This window comes from Hylaeus anthracinus, unplaced genomic scaffold (assembly GCF_026225885.1).
Source record: "Hylaeus anthracinus isolate JK02 unplaced genomic scaffold, UHH_iyHylAnth1.0_haploid 12000, whole genome shotgun sequence".
NCBI classification, from domain to species: domain Eukaryota; kingdom Metazoa; phylum Arthropoda; class Insecta; order Hymenoptera; family Colletidae; genus Hylaeus; species Hylaeus anthracinus.
In genome coordinates, this window is record NW_026534347.1 from 1,371,275 (window position 1) to 1,393,460 (window position 22,186).

Sequence of the window (22,186 nt, forward strand, 5' to 3'; positions counted from 1 at the left end):
AATCTCCAAAAATCTGTTAACTCTGACTACGGGACAATTTTTTCGGGAAATTCCAAGGGAAAAAGCAATAAGAACATGAACGATTATATTTTTATTTCTCAAATCGAATAATGAAACAATGTGAGCGAGTTACATATTTACACACGCCAATAATGCTCAACAATAAATTTACATCAATGTATCTTTCATTATCACACAATGTGCACCTTCAATTTAAAAGACTTCTTTCCGTGTGCGAGTGTTTAATAAATGAAAGTAATTAAATTTACACGTTTTAAGGGTGTAACGGACTCATGAAATCTCCTGAAAATAAAATGAATATAATTATATAACAATAAGTATTGACGTTCTATTATTTGAAATCACAAAAATTTTTTGTCATACAGAAACAAGGTCATCTCTATCACTCATCTGTGCCGATAAACTAAACGCTGTATCCGTGCTAGCTTCACTATTCAGGCTTTCGTTAAATGCAGGCTTTATGTGCGCAGCATCGCTCATCTCTCGCATTAATCCAGCCATATCATCATCTGGATCAATTTCTTGAATTTCACCTACTACATCAATTTCCATAGACTGACTATCTGTTATCGATATTTCTGGTGCTTCAGGTTTGGATTCCTTAAACTGATAATTATCTTTCGAAATATTTTTCGAAATGATAACACTGATATTTGTATTACTGATATTGATATTATCTTACCTTCATCGATTCTAATTTACATTCGTTCGGTAAATTCATATGAAACACGCAATTAGTATCAAAAATTATAGGTACAGGCTCGTGACATTCTATATCTGCTCGTACCGCTCCGCATGCTTTAAATAAAACTTGATGTTGGTCCTGTTGATATAATACGATATCGTTAATTTATATTGCAATTTTGTTTATAATTAATTAATCTTACTTTAAGAATATGTTTACGGCAATGCTTTGCAGCGGGAAGAGTTCTTTCCCCGCATTTCACTCCACCTTCCGTAAAAATACACTTTGATACACTTGGTATTTTTTGCGTAGACCCATCGGTTACCTACAGTAAATAAATCATTTTTATGGATATTATTTATTCGGCTGAAACGAATGTCGTTAACATCAATAAAATCACTTTATATATTCATGTATTACCTGTGCTCTACGCTCTAACGACTTCCTATACAATATAGCTTCAACTCCGCTTCGTCTATGATATCGGTTTAAAGCTTTCAATTTCTCGTAAATCTTTTTTTCTTTCGCCAGTTCCTTGGGTTGATCGTGTATACTACACAACGTTTCTTTTTCCTTTTTAAGCGCGTGTAAATATTTTCGTCTCTTTTCCCTGAGCGTATATTGCAGTCTTCTAAATTGCTCTATATAAAGTGACTGTAACCTAATTAGTTTTTCTCGTGCGATGTATATCACCTCTTCGGCAGTAAAGATTCCAGCATGCCTTAAAAAATTAATACTAATGATTCAATAGAAATGAGTGTCTTATTTTCGCATAAAGCAGCTACGAAAGTCAGTGTGTGTCATTTTTTTTTATCAAGGCAGTGTGTTATAAGAAATAGGAAGATTCAGACAGATTTGCTCAAGCCAAAGCATGCTAGCCGATATTCTACGAAAAAACATTTATTTTAATGTGTAAATATTGCGAGGTCTCGCACATGAACCTATTCTTACTTTAAGGGATCTTCTTGTGCACTGTATAGACTGTCATCGTCGCTATCATCTAGATAACTTCCTCTCAAAGTATCGCTCACAACCGTTGGTTCGACATCACTGTCCGAAGAACTTGCATAATCTAAAATATCACATCCACTCGCGTTTACTCTAAATGCATCAACTTCAGCTGAAATTGAAATTTTAGTAAGACGTTAATTTCGCTTAATTTCAAAGACCTCTAATGTAATTACGATTTTGTTACTCGATCTAGACTTACTAAAAGGATCTAAAGCTTTGACTTTTCCCTCTTCGTCCTCTGTATCCTCGGTACTCGAATCGGCGGGTTTAACGTAATGACTTAAATTAAGTAAGAGCATTTCAGGTGTTTGTTGCAAAGAATGACGCGACGTTGATTTTATGCGTGCTATTTGAGCTTTTCTAGTATGCTCGGTACAATATCTGTTGAAAATAAATAACTGTATAAAATCTAGAGAATATTATATTAGATGATTTTCTTCAATATAAACATAATACATACGAAATATCTCTTCTATCTAACTTTGGTGCTGGGTTCTGGCATTTTCTTCCGTTAGTATTGTAGACAAAGCCACACTGTTTGAAAGGTGCAGTTGGATCCTCAAGAATATGTTTACCGCAATAATTGTATCCTTCTAAACAAGGTTGAGTACATTCATAGGACGCGTATAAGCAAGCCTGTGTTTGTTTCGTTTTCTTAGTGGCTGTAGTAGTCACAGGCATCGTTGTATTTGGGATACGAAACATACCTTGCCTATAGAAATAGCAAAAATTACAAAATTAAAACGAAAAGATTTTTCGTAAGTGTATATAATAGAACTTTAGTAGCGAGCTTGTAATATTCAACGAATTATCTTTGTTGAAACTCACAAGTACGAAATGAATTGATTAACAATTTCAAATTTAGCGCGGTAAGTTACCTCGGAAATCAACACAATTGGATTAATTTTGTCATTTCAAAATGATGAGTAAATTGGTATATATTTAATATGTAAAAAATTGCATTAAACAGAGAACATTACATACGTTGAAATTTGGATGTTTATTTCAGTATACAAATATCGTGAAATATATATTTGTAACAAGTGGTAGTTCGCCGCCATTTTGTACGTCGGATGTTGAATGGAGTTTCATTGATGTATGTACGGATTTCGAAAGAATGAGGCGGACATGTGATTGGTTTTTGTGAAAAGTCGGAATAAAACAGAACGAGCGGGACTTTAGAAAGCCGCGTAACATAATTATTTTAGAAACTTACCGTGATCTCTTACATCAAACTCTTCCGAGAAGGAAAGACAGTGCCAATGCCAACTGATTCACGCTGGTCACCGTCAACGTTCTTCTGGAAACTTCAAGAGAAAAAAATTTATACAGTGAAACGTAAAAAGTATTCGACGATCGTGCTGTAAGTCTGAGGCTCTATGCGAATAAATAATAAATACTCGATAATAAACAGCACTAGGGGTCCTTCGGTAGGACTATGATAACGGGACGCTGCTACATGGATAACATTGGCTGCGTGCACATACTACTAGCTCAACGACGATTGCGTCACTTCCGGGAGTTTAAAGCTCAAAAGTTCTAATTGATAAACTACGTGATTCATGCCTACCGTAGACTGAAAAAGTTCAGGTAGGTTATGACGTTGGTTGTAATGTAAAGTGTTAGCTAAGCTGGTTTTACGGTACGCACGCGTGTTCGTTAATCAACGCAACGTGCTCACGAGAAAAAAATTTTCTCGGATGTTTACTGCGAAAAAAGATTACACGCATTCATCACACCGACTGTGTCGACGCGATTGCAAATTTTTGTGCAACATACAGACAAGACGAGTAGTACTTTAGAGTTCTTAAATGAAATGGGGTAAATTTCACGAGTGCGTAAAACCATTGCAGTATACTCGGTATATCGTTACATAAGATGTTCGAAAAAAATTTCGTGATTAAAATTACTCGATAGGTTATATTTTTGATTGGTATCGAAGTAGGGTTAAACGTTTTCTTTCTCTGTAACCAACCTCATGGCCTGCAAAAAATACGTAAATAAATATGTTTAAAAGATACGTCACGTGGAAGATAATTCCGTGAAATAAATAATCGACGGCTTACATCGTCGATCAACTTGTGTATCTAATATTCTATACATATACCGAATTCTAAATCCGTGAAAAACTTCATGGAAGCTGTAAAGAAAAATTCGTTGGCATTTAGATGAAAATGCACCATCCCGTACGAAAGTTTAAACTATATATAAATAAATCTCGTTTCGTTACTGTGATGTAACTATTGAAGAGTTTATTTCATTTATTATAAATATACAGAAATCTTGTTTTGTATAATATCCGTACAAATAAAACGTCCGTAAAACTGATTTTAACGAAGTTCTGCACGAACCTCTGTAAATTTCCGATAATCTCATAAATATACGAAAGCGCTGAACCCTTTGAAGGATTTCTGAAGTTCATTTTTCATTTCCTGCACGATTCCAAAGCAGTGCCGTGAAGTTGGATGGGTATCGAAGTAATTCGAAGAAAAAAAGTACTATTTCCGAGATTTGAAATGGCATGTGCCAATGAGAATTGCGAGTTATTTAATTAAAAATAAAGGCATTATGCGAAAAAAAAAAATCAAGATAATTTTTGCGAATGTGAGCCCATGATATTTTTTTTCCACTTTTTTTCCAAGTTACATACAAGTATTGGTATGTATTAGTAAACGAACCACAAACAAAGTCACTTATAGATAAGTAATAATAGTAATGAAGAAACTAATAAAACAAGGCCTTACAGGTCTATGCTAGGTTATACAGTGCGACATTTCATTTTAATGATCGAATTTAGCCTTAAAGACGATCTTCAGCGAAAATTTTGTTCATTTTTGGTAAAAAGAAGAATTCCATTGAGTGAATCGGTGATCAAGCTTCGTTTCCGGTTAAAAGTTTGAATCGAACGCATGAAATCGTGCAGGGAATTGATGGAAGAAAAGAATCATTGAAGGCTGGCAAGATTCGCGGAACTTTCGATAAATGATTAATGAGAAGGGTTTGGGTGAAGACGGAAGGAGAGGGACTTGTTTTTCTCGTCGATTAATGTGCCGATTATTTTCCATTGTGCGAAAAGTTCCGCGAGTATGAACTTGGAGGCGGAGTTTCCGGTTAGCGTAGTGACGTGAAGTTTCTAACGTGTCGCTGTTGTGTGGCGTTGTGTGTGCCCGCCGCCATCGCGACCGCCGTGAAGTGCGCATCGTTAGTACCGAGTTGTGTGTACATATAAATGGCGGCTGACGAAAAATGGTACTTTACGAAAGAACAGCTTACAAACACGCCGAGCAGAAGATGCGGCATCGACGCGGATAAGGAACTGAGCTACAGGCAGCAGGCAGCAAATTTCATTCAGGATATGGGACAGCGGCTCGTGGTGTATCCTTTTTAACGAAGTGCATGTTCAGTTGCGTGTTTCTCAACCTCCCTTTCCCCTTGTCCCCATACAAGCATTTCTTTTCATTTTACGGCTTTCGCATCTTTTCGAATCGCTTACGACGATCGTGTATGTTTCCGCGATCGCGTTCTCCTTACGTAACGGTCTCCTAATCACTCGAATTTCGGTATAAACTGCAAAATACGTAACGTGTTGTAAACACGAGTGACGTGCGAAAGAGGAGGTCACGCGTCATGATCGCGATTCTCCATATTGGACTTCCTCGCGTTACATCCTCGGTGTACGATGGAATTTCGGGAATTTTCGTGCTATCCGATACGCGTTCGTTAGTTATGAAATGTTGTGGGTGAGTGAGGATATCGAGCAGAACTTTGCTGCACGAAAGGAGGACAGGGAATAGGGTCATGGAAAGGCAGCATTGTTTGCCAAGTCAAGTTTGACAGTAGTACCAACCAAACACATGATTTCTGCTGATATTTCTTATGCAAGTATATCTTTTCTTGTATTTTCAATTTCTTCTTTATTCACGTGTCTTTAAGATCGCATTGAGAACAAGTCTAGCCTGCCGGTGAACATGTTATCGCAAGTCTGTATGGAAAGTAATGATAACTAACAAGTTAACGAGATATTCATTTGTTGTTGATGTGAAATTTAACTTTAATTCTTTCCTGCATAAATTGTACGTAGAAGTTTTAAACCATTGCCCCAATAATAGATTAACCTTCATCGAGACAATGTTTAGGTCGATCAATGAACTTTAAAAGTATAACCTCTTCGTGTAATGTATTTAACATGCATTGTTTTTTTAACTAGATATAAACTCTACGTTAATTAACTACAATAATTCAACGAAACTTTCATTCTAGAAATGTTTCAGATATATTTTCAAGATACACAGAATATAGGAACAGCTTGAACTTTCTATAACATTTTTATGTTTCAGATCATGTTTGAATGTGTAAATATCTTAATTACCATACCGGTTGAGAGAACTTCGGCATATTCTTCAATTCTAATAGAAAATTAATAAGCATATCTTGAGATTATGGTTTTAAGTGAAATTATTGTTCTGTTTTCTTTCTATTGTATGTTATTTTGAGGTTTTAATTTATATCCTCTTTTTTATTAAGCTAATAAATAATCTAAAAGATAACAAAAAGAAACTTAAACTTGAGAAGATTATAAAACAAATAAGGAATAAATGAAAGGCAAGATATGTGACAACATTATGTGACTTAACTAATCAAAGTTTTTATATTAATGTAATTTACAGTTTAAATAAAAATTCTTTAAATATAATCTACTGTTCCCTCTATTTTCTAATCTTACCATTTAATGTAATAATTTTAAAATAATTTTCACACAATATTTTGTACTTTAGTTTACTGCTTTGAATTTTTTAATTTTAATTTAATATCACTATAGATGTTCTGTTTTCAACATTAATTACATGTGTTTAATTATTTTTATTTGATTCGTAAAGGTAACTATGAGAACCAGTAACAAGTTTATAAAAGTATTATTTAGATACATTCTATGTGATACTATACATATTTAATAAATGATTTTTGTATTTATTTTAAATTATTAGTTAATGACCCTTTACTCGTGCGAAGTAAAGCACGTGAAAAAAGAAATATTTCTATTGTAAATAAATTTTAATAAATAACGATCTTGGTGGTGATTAAATAGCACAAAAATTCTTTGAAATTTGAAGTAACAATCTAGTTGTGTTATGTAAGAAAAGGGTACCGACATGCTGATAAGTAATACATTGTTTATTTCATATTTTCCTTAATTAGTTAACTATAGATCGCAATTATGTATCAACACAGCAATAGTGTACATGCACAGGTTCTACGTATTCCATTCGCTGTCACACTTCCACAGGAACGCAATTGCTGCAGCAGCACTATTTTTAGCAGCAAAAGTCGAAGAACAGCCGCGCAAGTTAGAACATGTTATCAAAATGGCACACATGTGTCTCCACAGAGATCAGCCCCCACCTGATATCAGGTCTGAGGTAAGATTAAAATGATCAAGGAAAGGAGTAACGTTTATTTATTAACGATTGTAATTATCACTAAAATATGTATTTATTTATAGCAATACCTCGAGCAAGCTCAGGATCTGGTTTTCAATGAGAATGTCTTACTACAAACATTGGGGTTTGATGTCGCCATTGATCATCCCCACACACATGTTGTTAGGTGTTGTCAACTGGTTAAAGGTGCATATATTGTTTTTAACGATTGTTGTAATATTCTTGATCTTAGACGAAGAATAAAATATAGTACAATCATGTTCAAAATGTATTAAAGTTCTATCCCTTTTTTTACAGCGAGCAAGGACTTAGCCCAGACTTCATACTTCATGGCATCTAACAGGTGGCTACACATTATTTCCTAGTATCTCTTACTCTTAGCAGTCTTCTGGTCAAATAGATGCCAGCTGGAGCATATTTCCAAGCTAAGACTGTCAGGCAATAGCCACTGGCGCAACATTCTGACCTATTTTCATATCAGAAAGCAAAGTAAACATACAATAGGATTGTGAAGAAATGTTTGACATGGGTTTTGTCTCGAAAAAAATAGATTTAACTAGCGGTTAACTAGCCTCATACGATATCTCATCAAAGCACGAAGATGAGATATAAAATTTAATTCGGTACACGAAAGTTTACTTTGATTTCATATGTTATCTCAGTTGTAATAAAAATGTTTACATGTCAACAGTAACTTTTGGGGAGGAATGTTGCGTTGCAGTCGCGGTAATGTCTGATTCTAAAGAGAACGTATGCCAAAGCGAAACGAAGTTTATTTCATAAACTAAGTTCACGATGAGGATTGCTTAATCGAAGGTAAATGAAATATTCTTAAGGACTGATCGTTTTCTCTTACATTACGGTATATTGTCCAGTTTTTATTTTTATATTTACAAACACTTATCGTTAAGATGTAGATGCACAAAAAAAAAATTAGGAATGAATGAAATGAATGTGGAACCGGCGGAACAATGAATGAATGGACAAAAATATTTTAAAATAAAACAAAAGAATAAATGGACATACCATTAGAATTTATTTGTATTAGTGATCCAGTATAATACGATCATGGTTAGGTGTAGTCCATTCAAATATTATTTAGTAATCTAAAAAATCGATGGATCGGAAGTGCTGGTGTGCATTAGATGGTTCGATGATGATTAAATAATATTTGAACAGATCATAATCGTGACGGAACGATTAGTGTAGATCAAGTCTTAATCTATCTCTGTTGTAAAATTATTTGGGATTTTTACGTGTTTTCTTATCGAGAAAGTTTTGCGTAAAAATGTATCGAATCTATAAGTAAAACGACGTTTTTTTACTTAGAACAATACGTTCTCTCGAGTATATCAAGCGTTAGTGTTTAGTAACAACTTCAGTAATTTTAGTTTTCCGTTCTACATTTGATGTGTAGTTTAACATTGTGGTAGTATTACTCACTCTTATCATGGGATTATGTTGGGGCAAACTTCGGTAAATTTGTTACGATACAACAGAGTATTGTAGGGCTTATACTCGTAGAAGAATATAACCTATAAATTCATTTATGTCGAAGTTTTCGTATAGCTCATCGCGAAGAAAAAGTATAACATTAACATGTGCTGTTTATCATACATAATTTGTCATTGTTTTGGAAACGTACTCTTTGGAATTAAATTTTATTCACGAACAAAAGTTACAATTGGAAATAGTGTAATTAATTATATTGAACGAATCGTAAGAAATTCGTCCTGGTTTTATCCCGATATTACCCATGTTCAATGGAACTCGTACTTTCTTTTTTATAGTACAGTTCTTTTTACACCCTGGGTTATATTTCGTCGAGCGATCGACGTTCAAAAATCTTCTTGTTCTCGTGTCAATTTATACAATAATTTTTTCCTTTCAGTTTACATTTGACAACAATGTGTCTGCAGTACAAACCAACGGTGGTTGCCTGTTTCTGCATACATCTTGCGTGCAAATGGTCCAATTGGGAGGTATACATCGTTAATAAGATGTGCTCTTCACCCTGAAGAAGACCAGTTTATTAATCCAAGTACTGTAACTGTTTCTATATAGATACCACAGAGTACAGAAGGAAAGCATTGGTTCTGGTATGTCGACAGAACTGTAACTTCTGAACTACTACAAGAGCTTACAGCCGAATTTCTCCATATATTTGATAAATGCCCATCGAGATTAAAGAGAAAAATCATGAGCATATCTGCCAATCAAAGTCCAAGCATCAATCACTCTAGTTTACCAAATTCACCTTTCGTGAGTATTTTTGTTTATATATTAAATATTTAACATTACGAAGCAAACTCAATATACATTTCGATTATCTTTTTCATTTTCTCTAGGATGCGGAACCTCGTAAAGTACAGTCTCCCGCGACGACGGCCGATGGACCTACATTTTATGCGAGTCGACCTCATCATACGGAAAAGCACGAAGAAAAGAAACAGATCGTTCCTGCATCCTCGAGACCCCCCGTCGATTATCGAGAGTATCGAGAAAAGAAAGAACGCGAACGTTTAGAAAGAGAAAAAGCAGCTGCTCCTACGGCGGTTGTGCAAACTCACGTACCGGACATCAACAAGCATCATTCGCATCATCACAAACCTTTATCTAGTTCAAACGTGCTGAACAAACATCCGTTGCCCCCTGGACAAAAAGCGCTTCATCATAACCATCATCACAGACCAGAAGTGAAAGTTGGACAACCAGTACCGCAAAGGCACTCCAGTAGTACTCAAGCTAGGGAACCAAATCGCGATCCTAACAGACAGAGGTTACCAAGGGAATACAATTCGAATACCGGTACGAGTAGTAGTAGCACGCTTCATTCTCACAGTCACGCGGCGTCGAAGGAATCAAATTCGGATAACTCGCTGACGGATTCAGTTGCGTACAGACCGGACGTCGGAACCCTCCTCGAGCCGCCCCATGGAAATATGCAAGAGAAACTAAGTAATAATAATCATAGCGTGCATAGATTAAGCGGATCGGAGGGCAAGCATCAGGGTCACGACAAGAGAATGTACGATCCAAGGCATAAGCCCGTGGAGCATAGAAAGGACAGTGAGCAAAAATCGTACAAGTATCCGGATCCGTCGAGAGTCGATCGACAAAGAAAGTCTGACACGTTGGAGCAGAGGTGCGAGGAGGTAAGGAAGCTTATCGAGAAGCCGTTACCTCTACCGAAACCTGCGCTGGACGTATCGTACTCTTCGAATACACAGAAACCACCTCATCATACGAAATACAATCAACCAGAAAAATTACAAACTGGCGCGATTGCGGTCGACACGAAATTACCACTTGGCCAGGGCTCGTTCGCGCAGGAGAAATCCCCGACCAGTTCCAGTTCGACCTCGTTGCTAGCTCAAAAAGCCGTAACCTCGAAGACGATGTCGAGCCAGCACACGGCTCACGGCGTGTCTCAAATACTAAAAGACACGATCAAGAATGGTAGTTCGCAGGCGTCGAATTTAGCGTCCTTGAATAATCTCGACGACCCGAAAACCGAAAAGCGACCACGGCACGACGACACGGAGAAGAATTCATCCGAAGTTCAACAGACCGTGTTGCAAACGCCTCCCGGCAAGCACAAATCACTGTTCAGTCCAGAGAAAGTACCGACGCCTCGGGAATCCCACTCGCAGAGGCCTAAGTCTAAGCAAAAGACGCCACCCTCGGCAGCAAAAGTTCCTAAACAAGAGCGTGTACCAGATACGTCGTTAGGTTTTAATTTAGTATCGCCGTTCGCGAGCCCTCCGGGCTTGCAACCGCAGGAAACGATGCCGGTTAAACGATCGGCCAGCGACGTTTCCACAACGTCTCACAAGAGACACCGCACGGGCAGCGCTAGCGAGAACGCGCAACCAATCAAGGTGAAGATCGAGGATACGTCCAGTTTGGAGGCCGTCAAGATGCTCGGTAGGGTTCCAGAACTGATACAACCTATCAGAGACAATCCGTCGTCGAATGGCAGAGCCACGCAAATCGCGAACGACATGAAACCACCAGAGCTCATCAAACCGTTCGACTCGGAGCCAACCATGTCGCGGTTCGTCGCGCAGCAGCAAATCTCGTCGAATCAACAAGGTTTGACGAACGGTATGGATACGAGTATAGTGAAACAAGAGCCTCAGGACTTCCAAATTAAGAAGGAAGCTTATAAGACGGAAGATGCTCGAGCACAGAAGAAACTTGAGCACCAACAGATTAAAGGAGAATACTTGTCGCCGATGAAGTCCGCTCAAAGTATAAGCGCTCTGCTCCAGGAGCCCTTGGCAACGATGCCATCGTTGCTACAAGGTATGCAGCCATTTAGTCAAGTAACAACGCAACAGTCGCATCAGGAGCAATTCCAGCAACAGCATCAACAACAGCAACAATCCATATCTCATCCAATACTGCTTTCAGACCACCAGATTCCAGTTCAGAATCAATGCCTGTCTTTACCAACGGTCAGCGAGCCCGCATTAGCTTCTACTGTTGACATAAGTGCTCTTTGCGTTTCCATGCTAAGCGGCCCAGACCTCATAGTCTCCGTGCCAACCTCGACGACGGTAACGGTCCCTGCTCCAGCGGAGGAGAAGCGATCGGAGCACCACAAAAGCGAAAAGAAGAAAAAGAAAGAGAAACACAAGCACAAAGACAAGGAGAAGACTAAGGATAAGCACAAGCACAAACACAAAGACAAGGACAAAGAGAAGCATCGGGAGAAGGACAAGGAAAAGGGAGACGAGACTGTGCTCGCGGTACCGATCAAGATCACGATTCCTAAAGACAAATTGAATCTGAGCACGGAATCGACAACGGGCACGACCGGACACATGCCACCGCCAGACAAGAACAAGTCTCCCCAGAACACCAGCATCAAGATCATCATCCCCAAGGAACGCCTGAAAGGTACGGACAGCGTGACGAATTCGCCAGCTCAGTCCGTGGTCCAGGCTCCTTTGAAGATCAAGATCCGCACGGATGGGATCTCGCGGAGTTCCGGGGCGTCTTCGACGACAAACAGCTCGAGCAGCATCGTCCCAGAATTCGTTAACGACAGCCGCAAACGCGAGCGCGCCGAAACGAAGGAGAACCCGACGACCAGTGTACCGCCTACGAAGAAGCAATCGCAGATGTCGGCGGGCTACGGGCAGCATCGACTTGGCGAACGGCAGAACGGCAGACACTATAGTTCAGGCAGCAATAACAAGGTACGTGGAGGCGGTAGAGGCGGCCGCCAGTATATCGGGCGTGGTCCACCACCATCAGGATCTGCGGTCCATTACGGTGCTCCCAGCCAGCGCGACGGCTACTATCAGCAAGACACCTACAATAGTAACATTCCTCGTAATCCTCATCATCCCCATCCAAACTCGGCTCGCGGCGAGCCTGGGTACTCGAGGGCAGCCCACGTAGCTCAGTCCCAGCCAGACCCATACTTTTTCTCCAATTATCCACCACCCTCGATGTACAATCCCGTCGGATACATCTACGATCCTGTCATGTACTACTCTCAGTATCAGCAACAGTATCCGATGTATCCGACGGGGAACGTTATCATGACGCCTGACGGTGCCATCGATACGTCTGTGCCGCCGCCAACTTTGCCACCAAACATGCGACAGAGTCAGCCTGTGATCCCTGTCGCGACCGCTCGACAGGAGTCAAAGACACCTCCGCCACTGCCGAGCGGTCCTCCGCCAAGTTCCTCGCCACCGCCACCCCCGCCACCGGAATAACGTTTACCTCGCGTCACTTGAAAACCATTAGAATAACATATGTGGTATACTTGAAACCAGTAACGTTGGACCACTTGATTTAGGCGGGGAGAAATCGGTATCACGGTAGCGGGGATCGCTGTACAGTCACTACTTCTCGGTCCCATTGTATCTCCTTCGTCGTCTGTCCTTTTATTTCGCATTTGTTTATAACTACGAATACGTTCGCATCGTCGTGCTATGCCGTCTTTTTCTATTTCTTCTTCTTTTGGACGCATGAATAATAACAGACTTTGCCCGTTGGTATTCGTTAACATTTGTCGGTCGTGTGCCAATCTGCTCAAAAGTTCTCCTTTGTACGAGAATTCAAACTAAAAAAATATAAAAGGGAAAGTAGAAAAATAGGAAATCGGTTTGCGAACACGGAAGTCGAGAAAGCGAAGTGGCGCCGAGTACACACTTTTCACCCTCGCCTCTAAAATCCTCTCTCTTCTTCTCCTTTTCAGTTTGTGAATGGTAGAAGTAGCAGCATGACGTACGATCTCTATCCCCTTAGTGTTACAAATTACCATTTCGATCTTTCCACCTTTGTACCTGTAGCGCATCTCCTTAGAGTAGTTAATATGAGTGTGAATCTACGTTTCAAGAAAGGATACGAAGCACGATTTGTAGGAGGATTGGTCTGCAGCGGCTAAAGAAGTTCTTCGATCAACGATTCATCGCCTAACGAGACTTATCGTTTAGTTCCGAATGATTTCAGGATAGGTTTTCAAATTTCGAAGAATCAACGATTTTCTTTTCACTCGTTTCAAGTTATGTATTTAACCATTTGCCTCGAAACAAGGCTGCAAAGAGTTAATTCCAGAAAGAAAAGAAATGGAACCACTGCCAGATAAATAGACGGAGAGCAATCAGTCGCGCGCAAGAAGTTTACGGGTTGCATATTTTCAGGGGCAACCGCTTATTGTTAAACTCCTCGCCCGCGACTATGTTAACTATGTTTTGCGTTTAAAGTCAGACAGATTTCGTGTAACGAGTGCTCAATGCAGAACAAAGAAGAATCAGTTGTTTCTCTTCTTCGCTTACAATTAGATGGCATGGCGTGGCAAATCGTTAAAAAAGAAATAAAAACTCCTTTGCTGGCAAAGGATCTTGGAGTAAGGGGTGGTGTGCGGAGTGTTGTTGCGTTTACGATATCGAATCGTTGAATTTGAGACGGGTAAATGACTGATAGGAAACAAATAAACAAAAAAAAAAAAAAAAAAAAAAATGAAGAAAAACTTATAAAGTTACTTAAACGAAAAAGAACAAAAAATAGTACATGTCGCGTGCACCGAAGTAAAGGAGACGCTGGTCCGAGGCAAGACTCGAATGCAAATTGATTTACGAGTCTCGTCTTGGATCGATAGTTTTTGAAAAATTCTAAAGGTGAAGCGGTGAGAGTGCTCAAAGCATAAGCGTAATATCGCTACGAATCCAGTGATGTTTACCAATTTATAAAGGTGTAGACGTGTAATTTCGTTGGCACTAATACATTGTATCGCGTTTCGTAAATATTTTATACGCGGATAAATATATTAACAAATGTTGTTGGTCGACCCTTTGCTGTTCGAGTTTGATTATCCTTCGACTGTTGTACGTTTCAAGGAGATATAGTAATTTTAGTAAAACCTTGGAAACATTCTCGTCGCTATAGGATCAAGGGAACGCAAAGGGTTTCCCCTGCGGTGGTTTTCCGCGTGACAAATAAAGCCGCGCCGCGTCCATTAACAATTCAGGATACTGGACAGCTAGACGAAACTTTATACGAATGTCTCTTCAGTTCTAGTTTCTTCGTTTTTTGCTTTATCGACACCTGATAGATTAAACCTGGCCACGCTACTACAGAGAAGAGATAATTGCTCAATATCGTCAGATTAATCGGTAATCTCAGGCAGAGTTTGGCACGTTTTCAAGAAGGCCTAGCAATTTTACTTCATCTGAACAATTTACTTCGACCACCATTTTAGTGTGGTTAAATTTTTATTCAATATTTCAAGCAGTATCGAATAAAAAGTCGTTTACATTTTATTCGTTGCTAGACATTTTTATTTAGATAAGAGCTTTACTCGTCTCTGATCCGTAGTAATGCGGCCATGTATTTTTTCTATCGCGTTTGATTAAATAGATGCTGTTAGGCACAGTTAGGTTCAGGGAAAACCTCGAGGGTTGATCATAAAACGGATACAAGGGATGATTTTATAATAACAGAGTACAATAATCGACGTTGAGTTTCAGACTATTTTGATATACATACGTGATTCTAAGGAGTGACCAAACTTTAGCATTAAGCACGCAGAATTTATGAGAGACGGTCTATGTTCGAGCAATTACTTGTTAAGAGTCCTTTGCCTGAAATTTTATTTTTTACATTTCTCTTGTACGATGCTTCGAGCTATGATCACCGAGCGTGTCTTGAGTGTATGCAGTTTGTTTTTATATTTATTTAGAGTATCGTGAGGCGCATAGATTTTTTGTATTCTTATAAAAAAAAAATATATATATATATATATATAAATATATATTATGTACTAAATCAATATATTTGTATATATATATTTGTTCAGGTCTTTGACAATATATACACAAAGTAAGAATTATCATTGATATAGAAAGGATATTATCTCAGGAACGCGTGGAAAGAGAGCGAGAGATAGTGTGATTAATATATTAAAAATATGATCTATTAAGTATGCGTTTATATTTACACATACACACATATACAAATATATATACACACACGTGTATTGTGATTGCCATTGCGACGGACAAAAATTGATCGTGCCGTTAGCGTAGATGCGCGTCGATGTAATTGTTGTTATTGTTATAATTATTGTCACAATTAACGCTAGCTACTCTGAACCTACACTAAAATATTGTACTGTGTGATTGCTACAATCGTTGCCGATTTTGTTCACCTCTCAGTGCAAAATTCTTTACAGTCTTTTTACTTGGATCGTTTACATATATATAATTTTGTTTTTGTTTTTGATAGAATCTTTAGTTCTAAGTTGAACGGCAGACAGAAATTTGCACGGGAGAGAAGATTATTTTTCGAGGGCGTGTATTATACTCTTGAAAACTTAACCGTGGGCCATTTCTAGCGTTTATACGAGTATATCAGAGATCGGTGCAGCGAATGTTTATTGTAAAACGACTCGTTCAATTTCAAATATTCAGGAAGAACGGACTCGTGATGATCTTTTTTATTCTTTCTTCCTTGTAAAAATCGTAATACTTGGTAAAGTTTCTCCTTGAATTAGGACGAAAAAAAGAGATGTTCGACGTTTAGTGAATTGTTTATGGTAATCGATTCTCTGTTCTTCCTGAATCAGTTTAAAAGAGGCACGGGCAACTGGATTCTCGCAGGCAAGGGCACACGCAGCTGCCAAGTGGGCATTCACCGAGAATTCATTCGCCAATGCCTGGTTTAACCCTTTGCGGTCCAGATTTTCGATCGTTGCTCGACGTAGGATCGCGAAGGGTTGAAGTGAACCCTGGCCTTAATCAAGACGATTGTTGCAAAGGAGCGGGACCCCTGCGTGATGCGTAGATTATAGGAAAAGTGATGCTTCTGTCGAGAGACGAGACGGTATCGGCCTATAGTTTAAATTTGTGCAATTGTGGCAGTCGTACGAAGACAAAATAATTGCTAAGGTAAATTATGTAGGTTTTGTACTCTCCGATCGTGAGAAAATTGAAAGAAAGAGTTATATGTATAGATATATATACATAAATACATACATATATACGTATATGTATACGTTAAATAATGTCGATAATAAATAATAAATAACCACGCATGCGACCGGCGGATCGATCAGAGTGATAATGAAATTATACGGACGTTGAGTTACGGAAGAGGAACACGACAAAAGAGGGATGTGTAACATTGCGGAAACACTGCATAAATACTGTACACAATGTATATCAACCACTTGTCACGTACGTTACCTGTTCCATCGCCACGATATAAACATCTGCGTTTACGGACGTTGCCGCAGCGTGACAGAGTTTTGGTAAATTTATGTTCCTCCATTTTTCTCTTCTTTTGACCTTAGTTAGCCACCATTTTGGTACCCTTGTCGTTCGAGTTGTTGGACGTTGTTTTACCTGGAAACGCAGGTGCTTACGTGGAAATCAGACTGTTATAGCCCGCATTATATAGATACATATATATGTATATTTATAATATATATATACATTAATATAAATATACATATCCATATCTATATAGATATATACATATATATACATACACACGTACAGGGATCGTACGCGTCACGTGTTCGACCAAGAAAAAAAAATAAGCATCGCAAATAAACGTTCTGTGGAAACGAGAAGTACCTTAGTGATTATTTTGTCTCTTTCTTAACACAACACCATGTACACGTATATATACATAAATAGACGATGTATGTATGTATACGTGTATTTACATTTAGATATAATACCGCACACCATATCGCCGCATCTTTTTGTGTACTAACATTATATATCACTGCTATCGTTATGTAATACGACTATCATGTGTAAAAGTCTGTTCATTTATATATATACATATATATATATATTTTATATATATTTATACGCACCATACGTGAAGGATGGTCTTCTTTAGTTGGGAGACAGCAATCGAAGTACACGTTTGATTTTAATTCGCTTGGTGGAGGGTACTTTGCTATCGTTTGCCATTGTTATCGTTGAACATCGACGCTATTGTTGTTATTATCGTTGTTGTTTGTCACGAATGTTAAATGTGTGTGCGTGTAATTTTGCATGGGGCATGCTCGCTCAGTAGATAAGCTTGTTCCTCTGTGTTGTGTGCATGCGTACCTGTCGTTCAAGACACGCTTCAACTTGCGCTTTAGGAGACTCCTAGCGCAATTAGTGTTTTTTTTTTTATGTAATGATCATTTAGATGTAAGCTCGTTTCGTGGAAGTGGGAGTAATGTTCAAACACGACGGTCTTGGCGAGTTATACGTTCGTAACTTTTCGGTGTTATGGATTCTTGGATATTAAAGAAATGTTTGAAGTAAACTCGTATGGATCTATAAGGCTAAAAACGTTGTGGCAATTAATTTTCTCATCAAGACTGTTGTTTTGTTTTGAGAATTACTCTTATTTCTTTCGATCGGCTTTTTTAAACGATACACTCGTTCATTTACGACCGTATTAAAGTATGGTGAAGACTAATTGTTACCGAACAATTCGTTAAGTTTTAAGTTGGGTATCCGATTCGATTCGTCTCAAGATTATTCTATACTCGTTATTAATTATCATTTCTTTGATAATAATTTTCCAAGAAAAATAGTTCGTTTCGCACAAGCCTAGCAGAACAGAAAAAAAGTTCCATGCTCGAAGTATGGTGTTCACGATACGTCTTCGATGATTTTATTATCAATCTACTTCGTTAGTTTTCTAACTGTAAGTAAGTCAACACCACATTGCTTACCGAAAAAGACTAAAAAAATTAATATTAATATACGACGACCAAACTTTACGCGAGTATTTGATATCATGGCAATGATTCGCTGATTCATGACAAAGTCGCACTTCTTCTTTAAAGTCCCTTAAAGTCTTGGAAGCGTTCCGCAAGCAAGTACCACAGTTCTGTTTGTATTTTCAGGAGAAACACACGTCTAGCCACCACAAAAGTTCCAGTAAGTTGTCGCAGTCCCAGCAGTCTCACGCGACGTAGTATTCGGACACTGATAGAAGAGGATATCGGTAAAATGAAAAGAAAAATAATGGAAAGAAATCTTCAGGAAGCCCTCCGAAGTGACCTGATCAATAAATCCAGCGGAACGGAGGAACTCATTTTGCTTCGCTTCTTCGTCCTTATTGAAACCCGCGTCGAGACATCAATGGAATGCAGCTTTCGTCGTTATCCTCGTTTCTCGAGCTCGTCCCGGATGATCAAGAAGAAAACGAATCTTCCTCAATTATCTTTCGAGCTCCCCTCCACGACGTCCTCGAGGGAAAGTTCTTTCTCTCTGACGATCATCGTTCCCGGTTACTGCTGCACCGAACATCAATCAAGAAAGACGTATGCTTGGCGCCTTACGTTGGCCAAAGTTTGATGTAAATCAATCAGCAATACGATGCTTTTCGACTGCGAACAAAATGAAATGAAAATAATATTCTTACTCAGGTGAAATTACGCGATAAGTTATTAGAGGAAAGCAAACTTCACTTCGTCCTTGGTCATTGGAACACGCGACTGATCTTCACTTCGTTTCGTATCTGCACGTCGTTCGTTGTTACTTTTATCGTAAGAGACGTACTTTGTTTTCCCACTTTTTGCGGGAAAAAAAGCGGGTCAAACTTACGAAGGATCACGCCTTGCGTCGACGTAGCCCTCGGGGTCTTTTGTTTTTATTTTGTTTTTATTTAAAGTAGTTTGGACTAAATCGTAAATGTATCGTTTCATATTGGAAAAATCATTACGCAAACATGAGTTGTGCGCTAAGGAAGATGGATTTACATTACAATATCGCATAACCACAGATCCAAATTGGTTGACTCGACGTCGAAGAATCATTTACTTGCAACACGATACAAGGATATGTAGGTTTCAGATCTCGAGGGTTGCCGCACTTTTTTTTTTTCTATTTGTTATTCCGTTCAACTGCCACGTTTCTTTGCATCGATGAACGCAAGACAATGCATCGCCAACTTCACGGCTAGCAGATTGATCGTCGATCGATTCGTTAGACTGGGACGTCTTCAAGTGTAAAGCATTAGCGTAATCAGCGTACGTTTGACAAGTACAACTACGTGGACAAGTGTTCCTTGATCGTTCATTGGATCACAAGCGCGAGTGTCTTGTACCTTTTTTTTTTTTAACACTGATAAAGTATAAGGACACAATCATTTGTATCATCGTTTTTTAATGGTTTATTTCCCGATTTCTTACGCTCGTTGTGCATTTAATAACGATTTTGATACTCAGCTTTTTCAATCGGTTAGATCACACAAGAAATTTATCATGTATTTTACGATTCGTTCATTTTAATCAACGTATACGACATACAGTTTTGTTATTGTTAGTTGTATCGATAGTAGTTTAGCGTCTCCCATCATCGATACTTGGTTAAATATTAGTTTCCCACAGATTCGAGTGTCCAAGTCCCTAACGAGCGAATCGTTTGCGCGAACCAATTACCATGCACACGCATACTAAAAAGAAAAAAAAACATGGTCCATGTCCAATGATATTTATTCGTGCCGTTTTGTTATGTACATAGCCGAGATCATGCATAATATAGTAAGTAATTCGAATTATACTATCGCCATTTAGTATAAAGGACTATAGATAAAATAATTAATATTATTGTCAGACTGTAAATAAAATTATTTTGTATGCCAAAATAAACCAAATGAATGACTCGACACACACACACACACACACACAACGGTTACACGGCATCGCCTACATACATATATCCACATAAAGACGAATTACACACAGCACACAGATACGCAAGAATAGATACAAGTGGTACAAGTTATTACAGTACGCGCCATCGGACGAGACTACATCTACAATATCTTATGAAGCATGCGCATAGTTAGCGAACCACGGTTAATACTCGATTCTGTTCTTCGTAGGTATTATTTTTTAAGAAAGAAAATCGATAATAGAATCCCGTATTGCGAACGGCCGTGCGTACTGTACCGAGAATAGAAGTGTTGTCGCCCTGTTTTCACGCAGACATTTCGTACCGAGCATTTGTTGCGTTGCAGTGGAATCTCGATAATTGGCGAGGAATTGGATTAAAAGTGTTTTTATTCCTCATCTCTTGTACAAACAAAATGTTGCCCATCAGTCTAGAGTTAGATAATCCAATAAGATCTATTTCACACAATATGTCTCCATACATACTTGTTAAAATTTCACGCACGTTGTTAAGCGACCATTCACTCCACTTGTCGACAAAATGCAACGAACAAGATTCGTGCTGCAATCTTATCGCATTTATCGAGATTCCACTGTACACCTTAGCGAGGAGCGTGAACGTTTCAGCGTGCTCTCGTTCTTATAATAATAATATTAATATTAATATCAATAACATTAATAACGATAATTATAATAACACCAACAATGATAGTGGTAACGATATAAGGGCGCAAAAATGAAAAAAAAAAATTGAAAAACAACAATAACGGCGACACGTGTCCCCCATCGTTTGTGAACTTTTTAGCGAATTCACACACACCGTAGCCATTATTCTCTTCGTCGTTCTTCTTTCTGTGCATATCGGAGTTTCGCGCCGAGCTCGGGAAGCGTGCACCGGGGAAATGTATTTATTGATTAACCGATAAGCACGAATTATTGAATTCGTAACATAGAAATCGTGGATCGTAATCGACTATGTCAAATTGCCTTTTTGACGCGTTCGTTCAACGAAAATGTACGTTAGCAATAAATGTGTCCAGCGCCCTCGGCGCGATAAAATAACGTGCGAGCTCGTTCAAACAATACCGAGGGAATATTTTTCATTCTTATTACGATAGACGGATGGAACCGACGAGTCTATTTTATCGCGCCGACCATATGTATTTTCGTTAACGTCACGTGGCCGAGAGTAAACGAAAGTTCCACTTTAGAGGATACGAGAAATCTAAGAGTGCCGATTTCTCACACGTCCGCGATCGTCGAGACGCGTCGACGTCGCTTGTGTTTCGTTTGTGGAAAATATCGTGGAAAGACATCATCTCTTTTTCTTTCATATTCTCTCTTGGCTGTGTGGTACAAACGACGTTTATTGCTAATTGTTTTCAGTCAGCGAATAAAATGTGTATATCTATTTCAACAACTGTTTCAACAATTTAACCGGTTCAGCGACACGGAGAGTACAAGAATCTGTAAAATGGTATCGAAGGACGAGACGGCTATTCCGAATGGCGTAGTTTTTTTTTTTTTGTTTTTGGTCGTCGTCGAATTTTTTCGAAGTTCGAATCGGAAAGTTGAAAAACAGAAGATTAGTTGTATTTCTGAGAGCGAGAGAAGATTGGGGAAGGTAGAATTGTGCGTTTGAGAGCTTCCGTTTCTTTTTTCGAGCAAGAAAGCTCGATCGAGGTTCAGGAAGAGAGTTTTTTAAAGAAGCGAACGGGAGCTGATCGACAGAACCGTGTTCGCGTTGTAAATAAATTTATTCTTAAGGACTTAAACAGAAGCGACGATTCGTGGAGAGTGTATACTTATTATTATTATTACTATTACTATTATTATTATTATTATTATTATTATTATTATTATTATTATTATTAT

The 22,186-nt window shown here is 38.5% G+C and overlaps 2 protein-coding genes across 8 annotated transcripts in view; one reads left to right on the forward strand and one right to left on the reverse strand.

Annotated features, from left to right (window-relative positions):
* Positions 1–78: 78 nt before the first annotated feature.
* LOC128889969 (KAT8 regulatory NSL complex subunit 2) lies at positions 79–4,361 on the reverse strand. 5 transcript variants are annotated; one of them, XM_054148052.1, is made up of 10 exons: positions 3,118–4,361; positions 2,934–3,024; positions 2,178–2,429; positions 1,917–2,098; positions 1,658–1,826; positions 1,127–1,442; positions 909–1,031; positions 704–844; positions 385–627; positions 79–303 (listed from the first exon to the last, which is right to left on the reverse strand). In XM_054148052.1, the coding sequence occupies exons 3-10, from the start codon at positions 2,420–2,422 to the stop codon at positions 292–294; spliced, it is 1,431 nt and encodes a 476-aa protein (XP_054004027.1). In that variant the 5' UTR covers positions 2,423–2,429; positions 2,934–3,024; positions 3,118–4,361; the 3' UTR covers positions 79–291. The 5 variants fall into 5 exon arrangements, with proteins under 5 accessions (XP_054004027.1, XP_054004031.1, XP_054004030.1 ...); XM_054148056.1 differs by lacking the exon at positions 3,118–4,361 and having other exon boundaries at positions 1,127–1,427; positions 1,658–1,778; positions 2,934–3,074; XM_054148055.1 differs by lacking the exon at positions 3,118–4,361 and having other exon boundaries at positions 1,658–1,778; positions 2,934–3,074.
* LOC128889963 (cyclin-T) overlaps positions 2,965–22,186 on the forward strand; it is a 20,148-nt gene continuing 926 nt past the window's right edge. The window contains exons 1-9 of one of the 3 annotated variants that reach the window (XM_054148032.1): positions 2,965–3,080; positions 4,794–5,092; positions 6,924–7,134; positions 7,218–7,341; positions 7,453–7,498; positions 9,047–9,137; positions 9,220–9,417; positions 9,504–12,362; positions 18,539–22,186. The exon at positions 18,539–22,186 is cut by the window's right edge and continues 926 nt beyond it. In XM_054148032.1, the coding sequence (XP_054004007.1) occupies positions 4,947–5,092; positions 6,924–7,134; positions 7,218–7,341; positions 7,453–7,498; positions 9,047–9,137; positions 9,220–9,417; positions 9,504–12,362; positions 18,539–18,610 (3,747 nt within the window). In that variant the 5' untranslated portion in view covers positions 2,965–3,080; positions 4,794–4,946 and the 3' untranslated portion in view covers positions 18,611–22,186. The other 2 variants (XM_054148031.1, XM_054148033.1) reach the window with 2 other exon arrangements.

What these genes read in the sequence shown, in the direction of transcription:
- LOC128889969 (XM_054148052.1), bottom strand. Translation starts at nt 2,422, where the DNA reads ATGTTTCGTATCCCAAATACAACGATGCCTGTGACTACTACAGCCACT. An exon ending in CAAAGCTTTAGATCCTTTTA is followed by an intron (nt 1,827 to 1,916) that starts GTAAGTCTAGAT and finishes TTTCAATTTCAG; the next exon opens with CTGAAGTTGATGCATTTAGA. An exon ending in GTAAATTAGAATCGATGAAG is followed by an intron (nt 628 to 703) that starts GTAAGATAATAT and finishes GATAATTATCAG; the next exon opens with TTTAAGGAATCCAAACCTGA.